The sequence below is a fragment of the Typopeltis vanoorti genome, chromosome 13 (assembly GCF_054136105.1).
Source record: "Typopeltis vanoorti isolate ZY-2024b chromosome 13, IOZ_Tvanoo_1.0, whole genome shotgun sequence".
NCBI lineage: Eukaryota > Metazoa > Arthropoda > Arachnida > Uropygi > Thelyphonidae > Typopeltis > Typopeltis vanoorti.
In genome coordinates, this window is record NC_143561.1 from 90,690,756 (window position 1) to 90,713,036 (window position 22,281).

Genomic DNA, 22,281 nt, shown 5'->3' on the forward strand with positions numbered 1-22,281 from the left:
TGACTTTCATTAATAAAAAATTAAATTGTTATACTAGCTTTATGAGTTCTTTGTCTAAGCTTATTAATCTTATGTCTAATATCAAAAAAAGGCAATTCCTTATAATTTATTTTCTATTTTACAGTAGAATCTCAGTATTTGAAGCTAATTTTTTTAAGAGGTTTACTTAGCATTTCAATTTGTTAAATCTCCAGTATTGTTATCATTAATGCTCATTTGCTACATGATGCAGCATTGTTTACGAGACATTGCATACTGTAATGACTATATCTCAGTTTGATATACTGGACTTATTAATTTTGGCTATTTTCTGAAAAATTTCATTAGCATCATGAATGAAGTAGTATTTATAAACATTTGTGGGATGAAGTGGAGCATCAGGTGAGGTCAACAACAGTCTAGGATCTCATTACATGCCTACACAAAGTATGGTCCAAATTCCCATTGATCACTACTGTTTGTTTCTCACACTATAGTATCTCTTGATTTCTTTCCAAGCAGCATATAAAGAATACCCCCCCCCACACACACACATCCATTTGCTGGTCTGATTGGTCGATTAAGAGTATCTTTGCTTCCCAACCTATAAGTTGTAGGTCAAATTCCACTATAGAATGGAATGGATGTATTAGTTGGTAACTTATTTTCTACTGTCTTACAAAATAAAGAATGCACAACTTATGTTGATTTTTCTCCATGTATCACAGGCATCTCATTTTATCACTTAGAGTAACATTTGAAATTTCTTATTTCTCATAAAATACAGCAGTTTGCAACTTATTTCAGATTTAGAATGGCAAAATAGTTATCAACTTCACTCTTGTATCACTGTAATGAGAAATTAGCAAGTCTCTCAAATTTCGGTTCAGTGTGTTTATTGGAAAACACTTTAAATTATCATTTAAATAAGTTTTTCCATTAAAATTCATGTGCATACAGACCTACTCATGCATCTATTCTTTTCTGCTATTTACAGGAAGCAGCAGAAGTTTTAGATGGCCTTATAGAAGAAAATGATGAAGTGGTAGAGACGTGGTATCTGTTAGGATTGCTAAATTATCAGCGAGGTCAAGATTATTGGGGTAATGCTGGCTTCTATTTTAAGAAAACAAAAGAGGTAAATATTATATCATTTGAATTGCCTGTACAATTTATTTAGGATAACTCAAACTAGATTTGTACTTGAGTTTTTAGTAACTACAAAAAACAGAAAAATTGAAACATATATTGCTTTTAGGATGTAGCTATCTATGTAAAGCACATGATAAATTTAAAAAAAAATAGCAAATAGTAATCACATAGCAAATGTTGCATTCCTTCCCTCCTTCCCCATTTTTCCAAGTGTGGTCTAAATGGTTTGAATTTTCTATTTTTGGTTGAGTAAGATTATCTTTGCTGCCCAACCTGTAAGCTGTAGGGCAAATTCCACTGTGGCATGGACTTGACTTCCTTATTATTAAAGATATAAATAATTTGCTATATATATATAATTTGCTATATATAAATAATAAGGGGATGCTTAAGGGTCAAAGCTGTATAACTGAGAGGAGACCTCCACATAGCCTTTAAAGGAATGCGGAGAACCGACCAGGGCTTCTGACCTAATGTCCAATCCTCACCTTCTCGTGGTGCACCCTGTTGGGTATCTACTTTGATACTGAACGAACGAGGATGGGCTGGCAATTTGGGATTTAGCCGACCAAATTGTATTCTTATTGGTTAAACCAAAATAAAAAATGATGGTACAACATGACAAAATTTCATGCCGGCTGGGGCGTCGCCCGGTTAAACAAGGCCCCCGTTGTTTTTGCCAGGGAACCAGGGCGAACAGCGAAAAGTCAGCTACTGGAACAAATCTGAAAACAAACTCCAACTCAACATCACCAGAGTTAAAGATCGGTACTATCAACGTAAGAAGCCTGAATGGCAAAGAAATGGAGCTAGCTGAGGAATTAGATAAGTACCAGATCGACATAATAGGGGTGACTGAAACAAAAAAGACCAAAACTGGTGAGATCTTTCTGAGCAATAAATACAAAATGTTATATTCAGGCAATGACAATCAAGGAAAAGAAGGAGTAGCCATAGTATTCAACACAAAATACGAGGCTAATCTTCTTGAATGGCAGTCAGTCTCAAGTAGAGTAATGTGGGCAAATATGAGAATGGGGAACTGGACAATGAGACTTATTTGTGCCTATGGTCCCACAGAAGGTTCTACTAAGGTAGAAGTGGAGGAATTTTTTGAGGCTTTAGAAAAAGCAACTGACACAACGAAAAAGGAAAAGTTGGTCCTTGTTGGGGATCTAAATAGTAGAGTAGGAAATGATTGTGAGACATACAAAAATATTATGGGAAAATTTGGAGAAAAGAGCAAAGCTAATAATAATGGCAAATATCTGTTGGATTTCTGCTCAGGACATGGACTGGTTATTACTAACACCATGTTCCAACATAAAAATGTGCACAAATTCACATGGAGAGAAGAGGCTAGGAATAAGAAAAGTCTCATTGACTATGTTATTGTTGATGGTGATGTTTTCTCCCTGGTGCAGGACACCAGAGTGTACAGAGGATTTGAAATTGGAAGTGATCACTATTTAGTCTTGAGCAGGATAAAATTGAATTTCATATTGAAAAGAATAACATGTAAGAAAGTTTTAAAGCGAATAAAAGTTGAGCAGCTCTCAGATGTGAACTGTAGAGACTAAAATACAGAAATATTATTGAAAAGAAAATGAAAGAGTTTGAGAACAGGAATCAAACCTTGGAGATTCAGTGGCAAACTCTGAAGGAAACATTGATTGATTCTGCCAGAGAGGCATGTGGTGAGGTTGTGTGCAAGGATAAAAAAATCAGAACTCCCTGGTGGACACAGGAAGTTAAAGAGGCAGTGAAGGAAAAGAAGAAAGCATATCAAAAGTTCCTGGCAAATAAGTCAGCTTTTACTCTTACAGAATACAGAGACAAATGTAAGAAAGCTAAACAGTGTGTAAAACTAGCTAAACGAAAGTCATGGGAGGACTTTGGCAAGAATATAGAAAATAAATATCAAGAAGGTGGCAAAATATTCTGGAGGTTGTTGAAGAAGCTTAGGAATGGAGGAAAGAGTGCTGTAAAAGGAATTAGAGATGATAAAGGTGAAATGAAAACAGGAGAAAAAGATATCCTTGAAGTATGGAGTAATTACTTTGAAAAACTGCTAAATGAAACGAGCAGTGATGACAGCACAGTGATAAAAAAACACTGACCAGACATGCAGTCAGGAATACATATCCATACTTGAAGTAGAAAAAGCCATCAAAGGCTTGAAATGTGGAAAGGCAGCAGGAGTAGATGATATTCGACCAGAAATGCTGAAGTATGGTGGTTTAAAAGTCTTACAGCGGCTGCACCGCATAGTTCAGAAAGCCTGGACAGAGGGACGAATTCCCGATGATTGGAGTAGAGCTCTCATAGTACCCATATATAAAAAGGGAAATAAAACTGAATGTGAGAATTACAGAGGTATTTCCCTACTGAGTGTTCCTGGCAAGATCTATGCAAGTATACTTGAGAAACGGTTGAGAAGAATTGTGGAAGAAAAGCTTGGTGAAGAACAAGCTGGATTCAGGCCAAATAGAGGCTGTCAGGATCAGATCTTCACATTACGACAAATAGTCGAGAAAGCATGGGAATATAACAAAGATCTGTATTTAAGTTTTGTCGATTTGGAAAAGGCATATGACAAGGTGCCAAGAGAGAAGCTATTCAATACGCTGCAGTTATATGGTGTCAATGGGGCATTATATAAAGCAATACTTAGTCTTTATTTGAGTTGTGAGTCAGCAGTTAGAATTGAAGGAAGTACAGGAAGATGGTTTAATGTTAAATCTGGTGTGAGACATGGATGTACATTATCCCCTCTGTTATTCATTATCTATATGGATCACATTATGAAGGAATGTGGTATTAAACCTGATATCAAAATTGGAGATGTTAATGTCAGCTCTTTGCTTTATGCGGATGATGTTATACTTCTAAATAAATCCGCTACTAGTCTCTGATTCTCTGACTAAATTGAATAGCTGTTGTAATAGATATGGTATGAAGGTCAGCAATAAAAAGACAAAGACAATGAAAATAGGCAGAATCATTGAAAATGTCAATTGTGTTGTGAATGTAGAACCTGTGGAACAAGTAAAACATTTCAGCTACTTAGGCACAATTTTTACTGAAGATGGTAAACTAAATATAGAAATAGACAACAGAATCAGCAAAGCTGGTATCGTGGGAAGTCAATTGAATAAATTCATATGGAATAAGAAAGAAATTAGTCGGAACACTAAATTAGCTGTATACAAGACTGTGTTCAAACCAATTTTGACTTATGGATCTGAGAGCTGGGTCAGAAGTAAAACACTTGACCAAAGACTAGAGACCGCAGATATGAGAGTCCTGAGAAAGATTAGAGGCGTGAACAGATGGCATCAATGGCAATATTATATTAAAAATGAGGATATTAGGAAAGAACTTGACATTGTCATCATCCAGGAATGCATTAGCAGAGCTAATCTCAGATGGTATGGTCACTTAAATAGAATGGGAGAGGAAAGATTAGCAAAACAAGTGTTCTCTGCCAGTTTGGCAGGAAAACGACCCAGAGGAAGACCAAGATATAGGTGGATTGATACGGTACAAAGTGCCTTAGACGATAGAAATGTAAGATCTGATAATGTTGGAGTCTTGACAAGTAACAGACTGATTTGGAGGAAAATTGTAGATAGGAAGTTAGTAATGATGTAATTTTTTCATGTAGTACTGTCATATCCTGTACACCCCTTGAGGGTACATGGCAGGAATCTGATGATGATGATGATAATTTGCTATATAATTATATCTTTAATAATAAGGAAGTTCTTCACATTGAACTGAATGATCTCATCTTCGAGAATCACCTATATTAGTGATATGCAAAAGCATTATTTTGCATTGTAAAATATGATATGGTAAAAAAATCCTTCAGATTTATTACATTTACGATATCCTTTTTATCAGCATCAAATTCCTGCCATGTACCCTCGAGGGGTTTACAGGATATGATAGCTACATGAAAAATTTACATCATTACTAACTTCCTATCTACAATTTTCCTCCAAATCAGTCTGTTACTTATCAAGACTCCAACATTATCAGATCTTATATTCCTATCATCTAAGGCACTTTTCACCGTATCAATCCACCTGTATCTTGGTTGTTTTCCTGCCAACCTGGCGGAGAACATTTGTTTTGCTAATCTTTCCTCACCCATTCTGTTTAAATGCCTATACCACCTGAGATTAGCTCTGCTAATGCATTCCTGGATGCTGACAATGTCAAGTTCTTCCCTAATATCCTCGTTTTTAATATGATATTGCCATTGATGCCATCTGTTTGTGCCCCTAATCTTTTTGAGGACTCTCATATCTGCAGTCTCTAGTCTTTGGTCAAGTGTTTTACTTCTGACCCAGCTCTCAGATCCATAAGTTAAAACTAGTTTCAACACTGCGTTGTATATACAGCTAATTTAGTGCTCTGACTAATTTCTCTCTTATTCCATATAAATTTATTCAGTTGACTCCCTACCATACCAGCTTTGTTGATTCAGTTGTTTCTTTCCATATTTAATTTACCATCTTCACTAAAAATCGTGACTAAGTAGCTGAAATGTTTTACTTGTTCCACAGGTTCTCCATTCACAATGCAGTTGACATTTTCAATGCTTCTGCCTATTTTCATTATCTTTGTCTTGTTATTGCTGACCTTCATACCATATCTATTACAACAGTTATTCAATTTAGTCAGGGAATCTTGCAGATTTGTAGCAGATTTATTTACAAGTATACATCGTCTGCATAAAGCAGAGAGCTGACATTAACATCTCGAATTTTGATATCATGTTTAATACCACTTTTCTTCATAATGTGATCCATATAAATAATGAATAACAGAAGGGATAATGTACATCCTTGTCTGACACCAGATTTAACATCAAACCATCTTCCTGTACTTCCTTCAATTCTGACAGCTGATTTATAACTCAAATAAAGACTAAGTATTGCTTGATATAATGCCTCATTAACACCACATAACTGTCACGTATTGAATAACTTCTGTCTTGGCACCTTGTCATATGCCTTTTCCAAATCTACAAAACTTAAATACAGATCTTTGTTATATTCCCATGATTTCTCCACTATTTGTCGTAAAGTGAAGATCTGATCCTGACAGGTATTTGGCCTGTACCCAGCTTGTTCTTCGCCACTCTTTTCTTCCACAATTCTTCTCAACCGTTTCTCAAGTATACTTGCATAAATCTTACCAGGAACACTCAGTAGGGAAAAACCTCTATAATTCTCACATTCAGTTTTATTTCCCTTTTTATATGGGTACTATGAGAGCTCTACTCCAATCATCGAGAATTCGTCCTTCTGTCCAGACCTTCTGGACTATGCAGTGCAGCCACTGTAAGACTTATTTCCATACTTCAGTATTTTTGGTCTAATATCATCTATTCCTGCTGCCTTTCCACATTTCAAACCTTTGGTGGCTGTTTCTACTTCAAGTATGGATATGTTTGCCTGTTGAGTGTTTTTTACCACAGTGCTATCACTGCTTGTTTCATTTAGCAATTTTTCGAAGTAATTACTCCATACTTCAAGGATATCTTTTTCTCCAGTTTTCATGTCACCTTTATCATCTTTATTCCTTTTACAACACTCTTTCCTCCATTTCTGAGCTTTTTCAACAACCTTCAGAATATCTTGTCATCCCTCTTGATATTTATTTTCTATGTTCTTACCAAAGTCTTCCCATGACTTTTGTCTAGTTAGTTTTACACGGTTTTTAGCTTTCTTACATTTGTCTCTCTCTCTGTATTCTCTAAGAGCACAAACTGACTTATTTGCCAGGAACTTTTGATATGCTTTCTTCTTTAACTTCCTGTGTCCACTATGGGGTTCTGACTTTTCTATTCTTGCAGACAACCTCACCACATGCCTCTCTGGCTGAATCAATTAGTGTTTTCTTCAAGGTTTGCCACTAAATCTCCAAGGTTTGGTTCCTTTTTCTCAAACTCTTTCATTTTGTCTTAAATAATGTTTGTGTATTTTAGTCTACAGTTCACATCTGAGAGCTGCTCATCTTTTATTCGCTTTAAAACTTTCTTGCATGTTATTCTTTTCGATATGAAATTCAATTTTATCCTGCTCGAGACTAAATAGTGATCACTTCCAATTTCAAATCCTCTGTACACTCTGGTGTCCTGCACCAGGGAGAAAACATCACTATCTACAATAACATAATCAATGAAACTTCTTAATTCCTTGCCCCTTCTCTTCATGTGAATTTGTGTACATTTTTATGTTGGAATATGGTGTTAGTTATAACTAATCCATGTCCTGAGCAGAAATCCAACAGGTATTTGCCATTATTATTAGTTTTGCTCTTTTCTCCAAATTTTCCCAAAATATTTTTGTATATCTGACAATAATTTCCTACTCTGCTATTTAAATCTCAAACAAGGACCAACTTTTCCTTTTTTTATTGTGTCAATTGCTTTCTCTAAAGCCTCAAAAAAATTCCTCCACTGCTACCTTAGTAGAACCATCTGTGGGACCATAGGCACAAATAAGTCTCATTGTCCAGTTCCCCATTCTGATATTTGCCCAAATCACTCTACTTGAGACTGCCTGCCATTCAAGAAGATGAGCCTCGTATTTGGTGTTGAATACTATGGCTACTCCTTCTTTTCCTTGATTATCATTGCCTGAATATAACATTTTGTATTTATTGCTCAGAAAGATCTCGCCAGTTTTTGTCTTTTTTGTTTCAGTCACCCCTATTATGTCGAATCTGGTACTTATCTAATTCCTCATCTAGGTCTATTTCTTTGCCATTCCAGCTTCTTATATTGATAATACCGATCTTTAACTCTGGTGATGTTGAGTTGGGGTTTGTTTTCACATTTCTTCCAGTAGCTGACTTTTCGCTGTTCGGCCTGGTTCCCTGGGGAAAACAACGGGGGCCTTGTTTAACCGGGCAATGCCCCAGTCTGCATGGAATTCTGTCATGTTGTACCATAATTTTGTATTTTGGTTTAAGCCAGTAAGAAAGTAATTTGGTCGGCTAAATCCCAAATTAGCAGCCCATCCTCGTTCGTTCAGTATTCAGGTAGATACCTAACAGGGTGCACCATGAGAAGATGAGGATTGGACATTAGGGCAGAAGCCCTGGTCAGTTCTCTGTATTCCTTTAAGCCTATGTGGAGGGCTCCTCTCAGTTATATAGCTTTGACCCTTAAGCACCCCTTTTTATCCTTTTTATTTAATATTAAATTTAATTGAAATTGGTAATTGCTTTGGAATATATTATCTGGAATCCATAATAATTATGTTCTGTGAAAAAAGACATTTGCTGTAATTGTTCATCGTAGTTGTTATGCCATATCCATTGCCTGAATACAAAAAATTTGAGTTTCAATGTTTAAATTTTCATGTATGTTTCTGTTATTCATGCCGATGTTTATGGAACACAAAATTACTTGGACACTGGAATGTAAACAAATAATTTATTAGCTTAAATTAATTATTTGCAGCCGATGTTTTTCTAACTTAAGCTGGCATTATCAGAGGCAATTTAACACTATGCAATCAGTGAAGATAGAAAAACTAAAATGATGTGGATAACAAGGACATTGCCATGTGCATGGAAGGCAACAGTGGCACTCTTCATGGCGATTCCTGTTGCTAATGCTGATGTTATATAGAGCAATGCACCAAAATCTGCTTAGCATCATGCCGTCTGTTCTGTTGCAGTTAACCGGGTTTCATAGAATTTGTGTGCTTCCAGGAAAAGTCTTTCCAATTTGGATCATAGATTTCTAAAGCACCCTGACTTTCTAGCCTCCATGGCATGTTGAGATAGTTCACTTTTTGGTTCTCCATTCCCGATGTATTTTTTGTGTTCTTTTCACCTGACCAAAGTGATCCTCGATTTTTCTTAGGTAGATAAAAATTTTGTTTAGAGGTTTGTGTATAGTTCTGATTGTGTGTCATTTCAGGAGGGAACTTAGTTTATCTCTGTTGTCCCTTTGATGTAAAGATATACTATAGTAGAGCCTGTGGTCCAGGTGCAGTGCTTGTCCTGAGGATGAAATTTTCTCTGCCCTGGAGGCTAAGGTTTTGAAAATTTCAAGCTTTTGGGCAGGATGGTGGTGGTGTGAAGTGGCATGTAAGTATCTTCTTTTGTGTATGTGTGTGGGGGGGGGGGGCTTACAGTAAACTGAACATATAAGTGACTCATCTGCTTTCCTTGTAACTAAAGTTTACAAGAAGGCAAGAGCTCCTTCATTTTCTTCTTTCACAGTGAAACTAATACACAAATGGATGTTATTGAGGAAATGTACAAAGTTAGACAGTGCCTGTGGGCCACTTATCCAAATGGCAAAGACATCTATATACCTCATCCATACTTTTGGCTTGGGACGGGGGGTGGGTGACAGAATTAAGTGCTGAAAATTGGAAGATTTCAGTTTCTAATGGGGGCGAAAATGGAGAGCCCATTACCACCTTCAATTTGTTTAAAGAGCTGGTTGTTCTAGCTAAAATACCCTGATTCAAGGCAGTGCTTAAAGAGTAAGCAAATGTTGCTGATAAATTTTGGATAGGAGAATTAGTGTATCATCTACTAGAACATTTCTAAAAAGTCCTTCGAATCTTTGACACTTAATTCTTCCTCCCTGCCCCCAAGCCCAAAGTATGGTTAAGGTATTTAGCTGCATGGCCCACAGGCAACGTCTAACTTTATACATTTCCCCAGTAATATCCATCCTTGTATTAGTTCACTGTGAAAAAAGACAATGAAGGAGCTTTTGTCTTGTTGGATACTTTAGTTACAAGGCAAGTAGATGGGTTCCTCACATGTTCAGTGTACAGTAAGTGCATACACCAAACACATACCATTATTATTAGCTTTGCCAAAATTTTCCCAAAATGTTCCTGTATGCCTAGTGGGATTCATTTTCTACTCTTCTGTTTAGATCTATAACAAGGATTACTTTTTCTATTTTCTTTATGTCAGCTGCCTATTCTAATGATTCCAGTTCTTCAGTTTGCTTGAAACTGCCTTCCAATTAAGTTTATCTTCATGTTTGGTGTTTAATGTTATTGGTACTCCTTCATTTCCTTGATCATTATTGCCTGAATATAACATCCTATACTTATTTAGTAGATCTCGCCTGTTTTTCTTTCTTTTCAGTAATACGAATCATGTCCAAGTGGTACTTTTCCGGTTCTTCTTCAAGTTCACTTTCCATTAATACTCCATATATTGATGTTTCCTATCTTCAGTTCTTCTGACTGGTTTATTTTTCTTCTAGATGTTGAGTTGGAACTTGTTCAAGTAGATGACTTTCACTGTTTGCCCTAGTTCCCCTAATGAAACAGCAGAGACCATGTTTATCTGGGTGATCCTCCATCTGTCATGAAATCTTATCATATTGTACCATCATATTCATTTGTGGTTTAAGCCAATAGAGTGGACAATTTGGTGCTCAACTCATCCCAAATTGCCAGCCCATCCTCGTTCTTTCAATACCAAGTAGATACCTACTAACGGCTGAGTCCTGTTGAAAAGTCCCACCTACCACGAAACAAGGTGTTGTTCAGGAGCTGTACCAAGTTCCAGCGCGGTGTCTTGATACACTTTGGAAGTTTTGACCCCCCCCCCCCCCCATTCTTGCAGAAATGCAACTTGGATACCCCACAAAACCATCACTGATGTGGAGTAATGATCTCTGTGAATCCTGGGTGCTATGGCACATACCTGATTATTTTGGCAGTTAAATGACTCTTCACTAGTGAAAATCTTTTCATCTCATCTGTGAGGAGGATATCTCTGTCTGTTGTTTTCATGCTGATAGAGAAGTGTCTGATTTTATCACTCTCTGCTGCATAAGTTGTGGTGTTAGGAAGTGTGCAGAATGACAAAAAGCTCTCCCCTCCCACCAAGTCATTAGTTAGTACATGACATTGTTCTCTGCGAAACGTTCATCTCTCACGACATCACTTTCTGCACTCGCACAGGATTATGGCAGAAACATGCTCTCCCAAGCTGTTGCATCCTAATGCAGTTTTGTTGACCTGTTCTTTGGCAGTCATGTCTTCTTGGACATGAACTGGGCTTTCACAATTCTGTGCAAGCACAGTTCCATTAGTGATTTTTGATTTTGAGTTTGTCTTTAGAAAACTATACTGGAAGATACCATATAATGAACACAGTAAAATATTAGCAAAAAACAAATAATTAAGCTTACAATAAGCCTTCCTTGTCACATACCCACATTCAAAGGAAATCTAACATACAGAGTGAAAGGTTCACTAGAACATTGAAACACTAGCAGTATGTATTAAAAGCATTTAGAGGCATTGCAGTGAACACAGGTATTTAAGACATGTTTTAGAATATACTGCATAGCATGGATGTATTCCATGATATAATGAAGGTGTATATATATATATAAACACACACACACACACACACACACACACACACACAGGTGGTAACCTTCGTATAACGCGGATGTTCGGCTCCATAGAAATTCCCTGTTATATAAATCGCGTTATGCGAGACTTAGATCACATAGAAAAAGTACGGTTATGTTCCGAAATCATTTTTTTTTAAATCATGTAAACAACGACATATCCAACAAAAATATTTTTTTTTATTGAATTTAGATAATTCATGTAAGTTAAGAAAACATAAACTCTGAAACAAATACATAGTATAAAATTATAAAAATTACAAATTGTACATAAACTTCATTGCACATAATGCATAAATGTTTTAGGCAAAATAAAATAAAGTGCATATTTTAATCTTTCATATCACGAGGATGTGAGGATCGGTTAATAAACATTGATTTGTCGTGTAATCACCTGATGCATTACTACAAAACAGAGTAATTCTATCTTTGGAAACTTTGAATCCAGGAGCTGATTTTTCATTTTTCGAAATATGGGTGCGTTTTTGCATTTTTTTCCCCATTGTAATCCGGATTCATCCGCATTGAACATCTGGTCTGCACTATAAATGTTTATAAACATTGAGAGCTCTCTTTTTGTTTAATAAGATTTCCATCCAAAGGAATTTTCTTTCGAGTGCAATCTTCTATCTAAATTATTAGAGATTTCTCCATTTTTTCCATTAGAATATTGCGTACGCAAGCAACGCGCTTTGCACTTATCGTTGACCCAGCAGTAAACACTTTCTCGGATTTTATGTTCATTTTGTTTGATTATTCGAATTGTTGATTCATTTAAATTCAAAGTCCTTGCAACAACTCCTGGTTTTTCTCCATTTTTCAACCGATCCATAATTTTAATTTTTTCTTCAATGTTGTTTTTTTTCCCTTTCGTTGCAGGTTTGTGGCCATTACTATAAAAATAATTTTTACATAAAAAAATGATTACACATTAATTATGTACATAACTCACTAGAAAATAAAGTGCTCAGCTTGAGATTAACACACTTATGATTTTTAATGCCCTTTCCAGGCAGAAAACAAAGACAAATTTCAATGATAAACACTTTATATGGTAAACAATTACTTACATGTGTGCTAAAGGGCATTTCATCTAATATAAATGCGTGATACGGGCGGAAGCAAATTTAACGAAGATAAAATTTGATTTTCAAGTTGTACGGTGAAAAACATATGAAAAAGATAAGGGGTTACTGCAATTTGTAGACCGTTTTTATCGAAACTGCGTTGTATAAGTACTGCGTTATACGAGGGTTACCTGTATATATTTTGATGGTAATAGCGGAATCACATTCTGTACAGCAACAAAATGCACAAGATACTAATGTAAAAATTTAATTCAAGTCTTTTTAATATTTCATTTTTATCCCAGCACTTCTGTATATTGGTTATGTAAGGATTAAAGTTAGATAACTGAGAACAGATCTTTCTTCTCCCATTCTGCTTAAGTGACCACACCACCTGAGATTAGCTGTGTGCACATCCTCCTGAATACTGGCAATCTTAATTTCTTTCCTTAAAATCTTTGCTTTTAATATAATTTTGTCATTGATCCCATCTGTTGACTGTCCTAATCTCTGACGAGGAAGAAATTCAAACAGAACTCTCAAATAGCTACAACTCTATCAAAAAATGGTTATCCTAGACACATTATCAACAAATTTCTATACAAAGATAACCAACAAGAAAGAATAGTCGCCCAGCAAATTTCAACAGCAGTCATCCCCTTTATAGGTTCAACTTCCACAAAAATTGCAAGATTGTTAAAGACACATAACATCAGAGTTGTATTTAAACCAACAAATAGCATAAGACAGGTCCTAAGATCTCCTAAAGACAGTGTGCCATTTTATAAATATCCAGGTGTGTATAATATTCCATGCACGTGCGGTCTTTCCTACATTGGACAGACTTCGAGAAGCCTGGAAATAAGACAGAAAGAACATGTAGGTGATGTTAATCACAACAGAATGATCACCTCAGGATTGGCACATCACTTTTCAACTTCGAACCACACTATAGACTGGAATAACAGCTCCATGCCCTACGTAGAAGAGGATTACAGACATCGAGTATTTAAAGAAGCGGCAGTTGTACTATGTACGGGAAGTAACCTAAACAGAAATCAAGGTGGCATTCTGAACGATACCTGGAAAAATCTAACTCCCTCAGTTCAACAGAGCTACAGTACACAAATAATCATATTACGCGTTTGCATGTAATGCGTGTTCATGATGCTGAGTAGTTATGTCACACGAACGTGTCACCCTAGCTACCTAACAGATACTAACGGTTCTTTGTATTTTTTTAAACCTTTTTTTGCATTTACCTTTTTTTGTACTGTGCAAGCCTTGAGAAAGCTAGTCAGTTACTAGCGAAACCGGTAGGCAATTTGTAAGACCTTAACTACGTTATAAATATATGGTCTATGTAACAATAAGTCTTTATTTTGTATCTCCTAATTTTTCTCTGAACTCTCATACCTGTAGTCTCTAGTCTTTCATCAGATGTTTTATTTCTAATCCACAAGTTAAAAATGGTTTAAACACTGTATTGTATACAGCTACTATAGTATTTTGACTAATTTCTCTGGTATTCCATTTAAATTTATTCATTCACCCTACAATACCATCTTTGCTTATTCTGTTGCCTGTTTTCATATTTGATTTGTGATCTTCACTGAAAACTGTGCCTAAGTAATTCAAATGTTATAGGTTTTCTATAGATTTTCATTCAGGATGCATCTGACGTGTTTCAATATTCATGATTATTTTATTTTTTTTATTTTCATCCTCATTTTGTTAGTTATTCAGTTTAGTCAAAGAAACATGAATACTTGTATTGGATTTATTTAGGGGTATAATATCATCTTTGTAAAGGAAGAACCGAGTTGGATATTTCAAATTTTAATATCAAGTTTAATATCACTTTATTTCATAGCGATATCCTTATAGTTAATGAATGAGAATGGAGATAAAGTGCATTTTTGTCTTTTACCTAATTTTATATCAAACCATCTTTTTGCATCTCCTTCTATTCTAACTGCTGACTAAAACTTAAGTTTTGGTTATTCGTTTCTCTGTTCCTATTTACACCATCTAATTATAGCATTTGGTAAACTAAATATAGAAATCGACAACAGAATCAGCAAAGCTGGTATCGTGGGAAGTCAATTGAATAAATTCATATGGAATAAGAAAGAAATTAGTCGGAACACTAAATTAGCTGTATACAAGACTGTGTTCAAACCAATTTTAACTTATGGATCTGAGAGCTGGGTCAGAAGTGAAACACTTGACCAAAGACTGGAGACCGCAGATATGAGAGTCCTGAGAAAGATTAGAGGCGTGAACAGATGGCATCAATGGCAATATCATATTAAAAATGAGGATATTAAGAAAGAACTTGACATTGTCAGCATCCAGGAATCCGTTAGCAGAGCTAATCTCAGATGGTATGGTCACTTAAATAGAATGGGAGAGGAAAGATTAGCAAAACAAGTGTTCTCTGCCAGGTTGGCAGGAAAACGACCCAGAGGAAGACCAAGATATAGGTGGATTGATACGGTACAAAGTGCCTTAGATGATAGAAATATAAGATCTGATAATGTTAGAGTCTTGACAAGTAACAGACTGATTTGGAGGAAAATTGTAGATAGGAAGTTAGTAATGATGTAATTTTTTCATGTAGTACTGTCATATCCTGTATACCCCTTGAGGGTACATGGCAGGAATTTGATGATGATGATGATGATGAATTATAGCATTTCAAGAGCTTTCTTCTTGACACCTTATCATATGTTTTTTCCAGATATAAAAAACTTGTCTTCTCTTGTCCTCTTCTCAAGTATGCTTGCATAAATCTTATTAGGAACACTAAATGATGAAATTCCTCTAATGCTCACTTCCATAAAAAGTGAGCATTAGAGGAATTTTCTCACAAAAATCTTTCTGTGATATTTTGATTTAAGTACTTTTTTATAAGAAGTGAGCATTAGAGGAATCTTCTGAGTGCTGAACTCCAGTCATCTGGAATTCAACTTTCTGACAAACTTTTGAATTATACAGACTAGCTGCTGTAACATTTATACCCCCCCCCCCATGTTTTAGCATTTGTGGTTGAATGTTATCTAATCCATTAGCCTTTTCTGGTTTCTGATGGGATTTTTTATACATCCCAGATAATAGATATGTATTCCAGATTATATTCCTCTTGAAAGTTTTCTATCACTTATTATCTCACTACTTACCTCATTTAATAATATTTCATAGTACCCACTCCAGGTATTAACAATATCATCATCATCTTTGATTTCTTTTACAAGTTCTCTTTCCTCCATTTCTAAACTTTTTTGATAGCCTCCATTTTGCCATCTCTTAATGATTTTTTACCTTCTATTTTCTCACAAAAGGCTTTCTGTGATATTTTGGTTAAGATACTTTTTACATGAGTTTGGATTTCTTATGAACTCCAAACAGATATCTATCCTTAAATATATATATTTAAGGATAGATATCTACTGGCTTACTTTTTATGTGAACCCTACTGCCCTACAAAAGCTGGTAACTTTTGTAGGGCAGTACATTAACATTAGCATCCATTGTGCATAGTGTGGGGTAGATAATTTGTTATAAAAAAAATACCAAATGAGAATTTTTTCAAACAGTTTGCACCTCTTATAAGTAAAATGGCGATCTCGCCCTAGACATTTGTCTGCCATGTATAGATAGATATTCACAAAACATCCATGCTCGTTGTAGAATTCAGAACTATAGCTTGGTTGAAGAGAAGATATACTAAATACTCAGCCACCTAGGCTGCTGTAAAAGAACTTTCAATATGATGCTGCCAAAAACTTTATACAAACTTCGGTGTTTTTCTTAAATATGTATATTTTATAAATAAGCAGGAACATTGAAAACATCAACTGCATCCTGAATGGAAAACTTATAGAATAAGTAAATCATTTCACCTATATAGACACAAGTTTAAGTGAAGATGGCAAATTAAATATTGAAAGAGACAACAGAATTAGAAAAGCTGATATGGTAGGAAGCCAACTGGATAAATTTATATAGAATAAGAGAGAAATTTAGTTAAAATACTAGACTAGCAGTATATAAGATGTGTGCAAGCCAATTTTAGCTTATGGAGCTCAGAGCTTGGGTGAGAAATAAAACACTTCATCAAAGTCTGAATATCATAGATGTTGAGAGTTCTGAGATGGATTAGTGGAATGAACAGATGGTTAAACAATTGCAGAATCATACTGAAAACTGGGATATTAGGAAGAAACATGACATTGTTAGCATTCAGAAATTTGTGAGCAGAGCTAATTTCAGAAGGTACGGTCACTTAAACAGAACGGGAGAGAGGAAAGGTTAGGAAAAACAATTGTTTTTTGCAAGAATGGTAGGAGAAAAAAAAAATAAAAAAAGACCTAGAGGAAGAAATCTATGTGGATTGATACAGTTAAGTGCCTTAGAAGACTGAAATATAACATCTGAAAGTATTGGAATCCTGACAGATAACATTAATTTGAGGAAAATTGTCAGTAGGAATAGGTAGTAGTAATGTAAGCTACTTTCTCCATTGGCTCAAAAGTACTCCACCTCTTTCTTAGTTGTCTTCTCTGTAACTTTTTATGTAGTAGAATCATAATATCCTGTACATCCCTTGAGGGTACATAGCAGGAATTTTAGGATGGTGATCACTTACTATTTCAAATTCCCTGTATACCCTTGTATCTTAAGGCACTTCTCTCTTCTTCCCATGTGAATTTATGCACATTTTTATGTTTGTAATGACTAATCTCTTGTCCTGAACAGAAATCCAGCAAATAATAATAATAATAATTATTATTTACCATTATTCTTAGCTTTGTTCTTTTCTCCAAATTTTTCTATATGTCAGATATTCATTTCCTTCTCGGCTGTTTAAATATCCACCAAAGCTATTACAAATTCTTTATTCCAGCTACTTTCTCCGTTGACTCAAAAGTACTCTGCCTCTTTCTTAGTTGTCTTCTCTGGGCCATGGGCACATATCTTATTGTCCAATCCCCATTTTGAAATTTTTTCCTTTTACCCTAATTATCCTATTTAAAATTGCCTGCTGGTCAAGAAATTTATCTTGAACAGTAGGCAGTTTAGTGTTGAAAGTAGCTATGCACTCTAACAAACACCACTTGAACAATAATAAATTTAGTTTAATCCTTTATCCAAGTGAGCAAACAAAGTTTGTGCCTGAAAATATCTTCAGGACTGAATATGGTGTTGTACTATCTTATCTGGGTAAGTAGTACAACACCAGGCAACTCCTAGCAAAGGTGGAGCAAGCTACCAACACTCCTATCCCAGTATCTCCCATAATGCAAAACGCATCTCCTTGCAGATGTGTATAATGTTATGCATTAAGGGATTGGCCACCCCAGACAAGTTTTGACCTTTATTGAGGTCTCTTCAGTGGGAGCCAGGCCCAGAGTTGGAGATACCAGGCAGAAGCAATAGTAAGGTCATCTTTACCTACAGGAGTAGCCAAAAATTTGTATATGGGGGTGCAGTATCTCAAAAGAGAAAGGTCACTAGTGGTGGTGTGCCACGGGGGTTAGTTTTGAGGTCATTGTGGTTCAATTTGTATGTTAATGATATTGGATTGGGTTTAACTAGTGATATCCAGCTGTTTGCAGATGATGCAAAACTGGGGAGAGCAATGCACAGTCAGGCTGAGTGGCCAATCCCTTAATGCATATCCACAAGGAGATGTGTTTTGCATTATGGGAGATACTGGGATAGGAGTGTTGGTAGCTTGCTCCACCTTTGCTAGGAGTTGCCTGGTGTTGACTACTTACCCAGGTAAGTTAGTGCAACACCGTATTCAGTCCTGAAGATATTTTCAGGCACCAACTTTGTTTGCTCTCACTTGGGTAAAGGATTAAACTAAATTTATTATAGTCTAACCAAGTGAAAAATAAACTTTCAACCACTTGAACAAAATGGTGTACTATAACGAATCTACAGAAAAGTCCTGGTCAAAGTTCCAGCACAAAAGCATTAAGAGCTCTAACTTTTGTGATGATAGCACACTGAATTTACTATCACATGTCACAACCAGTACATTAAGGAAATGGTGGGAAGTACATCAACAACAGAACAATGTTTGTGTAGCATATACAAGCAAAAGAAATATTGTTGGAAATAACAAAGGAAATAGCAGATAATTGTACATTGATGGCAGAACACAAAGGATTGGCAAAAAGCAAACATAAGGAATATATAAAACTCTACATGCCAAATTACAAATGCAAACAATAATGGAAAACATGTAAGAAAGAACTACAGTATAAAATTATCAAAATGATAATAGTGAATGTCATATTAGCATAAATTGATTGTGCATTAATATTGCTGATCCCAGTGGTATGCCCCAGGGATCGGTCCTTGGACCATTGTTGTTTAAACTATATATTAATGATATTGGGAAGGGGTTAATAGTAGGTTTCAATTGTTTGCTGATGATGCAATGATAGAAAGGGTGATTTGAATAGCTGGAAATGTGGGCAAACAATAATGACTGTCAATTCAGTGGTAATAAGTGTAAAGTTACGTGATATCCAATGGCTTATTAATTGGTGAGATTATGACTGGAGTAACTGACAAGGCTAGAGATCTTGGATTTATGGTGGATAAAAAGTTGAAATTCAGGATTCACATAAGCAAAAATTGCAAATACAACTCAGAGGATAATTGCTGTTGAAATGAATTAGCAGGTAAGGATATGGAATTCATTTTGCTTGTTTACAAGGCCTTAATATAACTGCACTTACTGCACCTGGACTACTGAGTGCAGATTTGGTTTCCTTAGCTAAGGGGAATAAGCTGTGGAAAGGGTGCAAAGAATAGTAACAAAGATGATATTTGATGTCATTATGGAATGTAGATTATGAAGACAGATTTAGAATGTGGACTGCAGATACTCGTAGATGGGAGAAAGAGGGGTGATGCAATAGAGCAGGGGTTGGCAACCTTTACAGCGGGCCGCAAGCGTTTAATTAAGAGAAAATAGTGAGTGAAAAAAAATACTTTTTAAGTTATCAATTTTATTATATCAACCTTAAAAAACACAAAAATATTTAAAGTTTGAGATTACGAAATAAAGTACAATATTCTTGTAATGACGTGCGATATATTCTTTTATAAAAGCAACAGTTTTATGACAAATAAGACAAAGGGGATTATCCTCATTTTCAATAAAGAAGTGCTTGCTGTTCTATTCATTATTAAACCTTCTTCCTTCATCTGCAATTCTATGTTTTCTTGAACCCCATTTTTGAAATTATTTTTAAGAAATATATATTCTCTGAAAATAATAGTTGATGTTATTGAATTATATTAAAATACGGACCAGGAAACACGACTGAAAATGTTTGCCAAAATCTCGGTTTTCGTCGGATGAAGTCACCTCTGTTATCCCCACACACGGTTGACTCGTGCCAATTTACACAGCGATATCGCGAAGTATAGGTATAAAATTATTTTTAATTTATTATTCATATTATAAAATGTAAAGAAAGAAAATCAGCTAACGCCTTTATAAAATGTATTGTTTACATAATTCAGCATATGGGCCACGTACCATGAAAGTATGGTTAACCTTTTACGGGCTGCCAAAAATGCATGTTTGGGCCGCCGTTTGCCGACCCTCTGCAATAGAGCTATGAAATTTTTAAATCGCATTATAGGATATCAGTTAATAAAATTTTTCATTATGTAGTAAGTGGGGAGAGGACAGGGAGCATCAGTGGAAGTTTGTATGCTGTTAAGAAAGGGGGCAAGAACTAAATTCTTCTCTTATAGAATTGTGAGTGGAACAGTTTGCCTGTTTGATGTAATGAGTGCCTCTAGTGTACATGAGTTTAAGAGAAGGTATAACAGTTGGTATGTATGATATGGGCTCCATGATAAGTCCTTGACTACTCACTGGATGTATAATAACAATTTCTTTAAATTACGTTTTTAAGAGTATATTGTCAATATACTCTTAAAAATACCTAATAAAGATACCTAATAGAAAGGCAGAGGAGAAATCTTCATTATTCAGTCCATGGGCACAAAAACTGGCATTCATTATTTCTCTGCTTTCCTCCAAAATTGTAAAAACATCTGAGGATAAATATCCTTTCACAGTCCAGCTTCAAACTTACTGAATCAAATTCTCATCGTCCTCCTTCATTTCCATCTACCATTAATTTCTTTAAAATCCTTCCTCACATTGTATCTTAAGGACTATGATACTCTAGAAAAATAGGTAGATTTCCTTATTTCATCTCTTAAACATTCTTTTTACTAAATCGATACATGAGAGGATTTAATAAAAGGAGTTTAGAGGATTCACTGGGTTTATATGTACATTCACACACACATGCACTGTACAAAACATTACAAAATTAATTTGTAAGGTTGTTGATGTTTTTGTTTTAATAAAAATTGCAGATTAAGAAACAAAATAAATATTGTAGAGGTGGAGTTGGGTGGATTGTGATGCCTTCTCCCCAGATGATTACTGAGGCTCCATGAAAGTATGAAGTAATGTAAATTAATGGGCAGGATTATGTGCATTTGAAAATTATTACAATATTTTAATATATGATATTAATTCTTATTTCAGATTGCACATAAATTATGTCAAGTGGATCAAGATCTCTTTCAGCATATAGATGAAATTTTAAAAGAAATAGGACCAGTTGATGACAGCAGTAATGATGAGGAAGATGATTATGAATTTCCTTCAGAATCTGATGACACAAATGACTAAAGTTATTTAGAAGTGATTAAAAGGAGATATTTTTAACTTCGTGTTTTCTTTTACATATATGCGTGAGTGTTTTTAAAAATAAGAAATTTATTGTTTGCCTGCAAGAGGGAGGTTGACTAGGTAAAGAGTATATTTTCATGATATATGAGGTTATATACCTCATATGACCACAGGATAACATTACTTTCATAGATGCTAAACTTTAGAAACTTGGTAGAAGTTTATAACATATCAAGCTAATGGTCAAGGAAATAGGTTTTGGTGTGCTGTGATGTGTTTGCTAATGGGGAAAGATGTCTTAGATGAGCAACAGGTAATTGCAGTGCTTTAAGTGGAAGGTTCTGGGCTGGCTATTCACACAGTCTTGTTCTTGCCATCAGTGACTCCCTATTTGAACCAGTGACAGAACATGTGGTTAACAAGCAATTTGCAGATAATGTTAGTATGCAGTGCACTCTTTTCTAGTTAGCATCTGACAAGTTATCACATTACTACGTTATAGAGCCAAGAGGATATTTTTCCGGCTGCGTAAATTAAGTTAAGGGGATAATAAATCCCTCGTTATTTTATTTTAAAGCCGGATACGAAACTCGTAGATCGAAATCTAAGAGTTTCATGTCGAAGAACTATCGGGGAGTCCAGGCGTAAGTGATCACCTGGGTAGTACAACACTAGGGCAACTCACTGCAAAGGTGGAGCAAGCTCCTTCACTATCCTTAATATTTTCTCATAATGTAAAACAGTAATACATCTCCTAGGAACTGCGTTTTACATTATGAGAAAATATAAGGATAGTGAAGGAGCTTACTCCACCTTTGCAGCGAGTTGCCCTAGTGTTGTACTACCCAGGTGATCACTTATGTCTGGACTCGCCGATAGTTCTTCGGCATGAAACTCTTAGATTTCGA

At 35.4% G+C, this 22,281-nt stretch overlaps 1 protein-coding gene across 1 annotated transcript in view; it reads left to right on the forward strand.

Moving 5' to 3' along the window:
* Positions 1-21,409, forward strand: part of LOC150100357 (uncharacterized) — a 109,846-nt gene extending 88,437 nt beyond the window's left edge. The window contains exons 9-10 of the mRNA XM_090402932.1: positions 977-1,117; positions 21,227-21,409. Coding sequence (XP_090259058.1) covers positions 977-1,117; positions 21,227-21,373 — 288 coding nt within the window. The 3' untranslated portion in view covers positions 21,374-21,409. The remainder of the gene's footprint in view (positions 1-976; positions 1,118-21,226) is intronic.
* Positions 21,410-22,281: the final 872 nt, after the last annotated feature.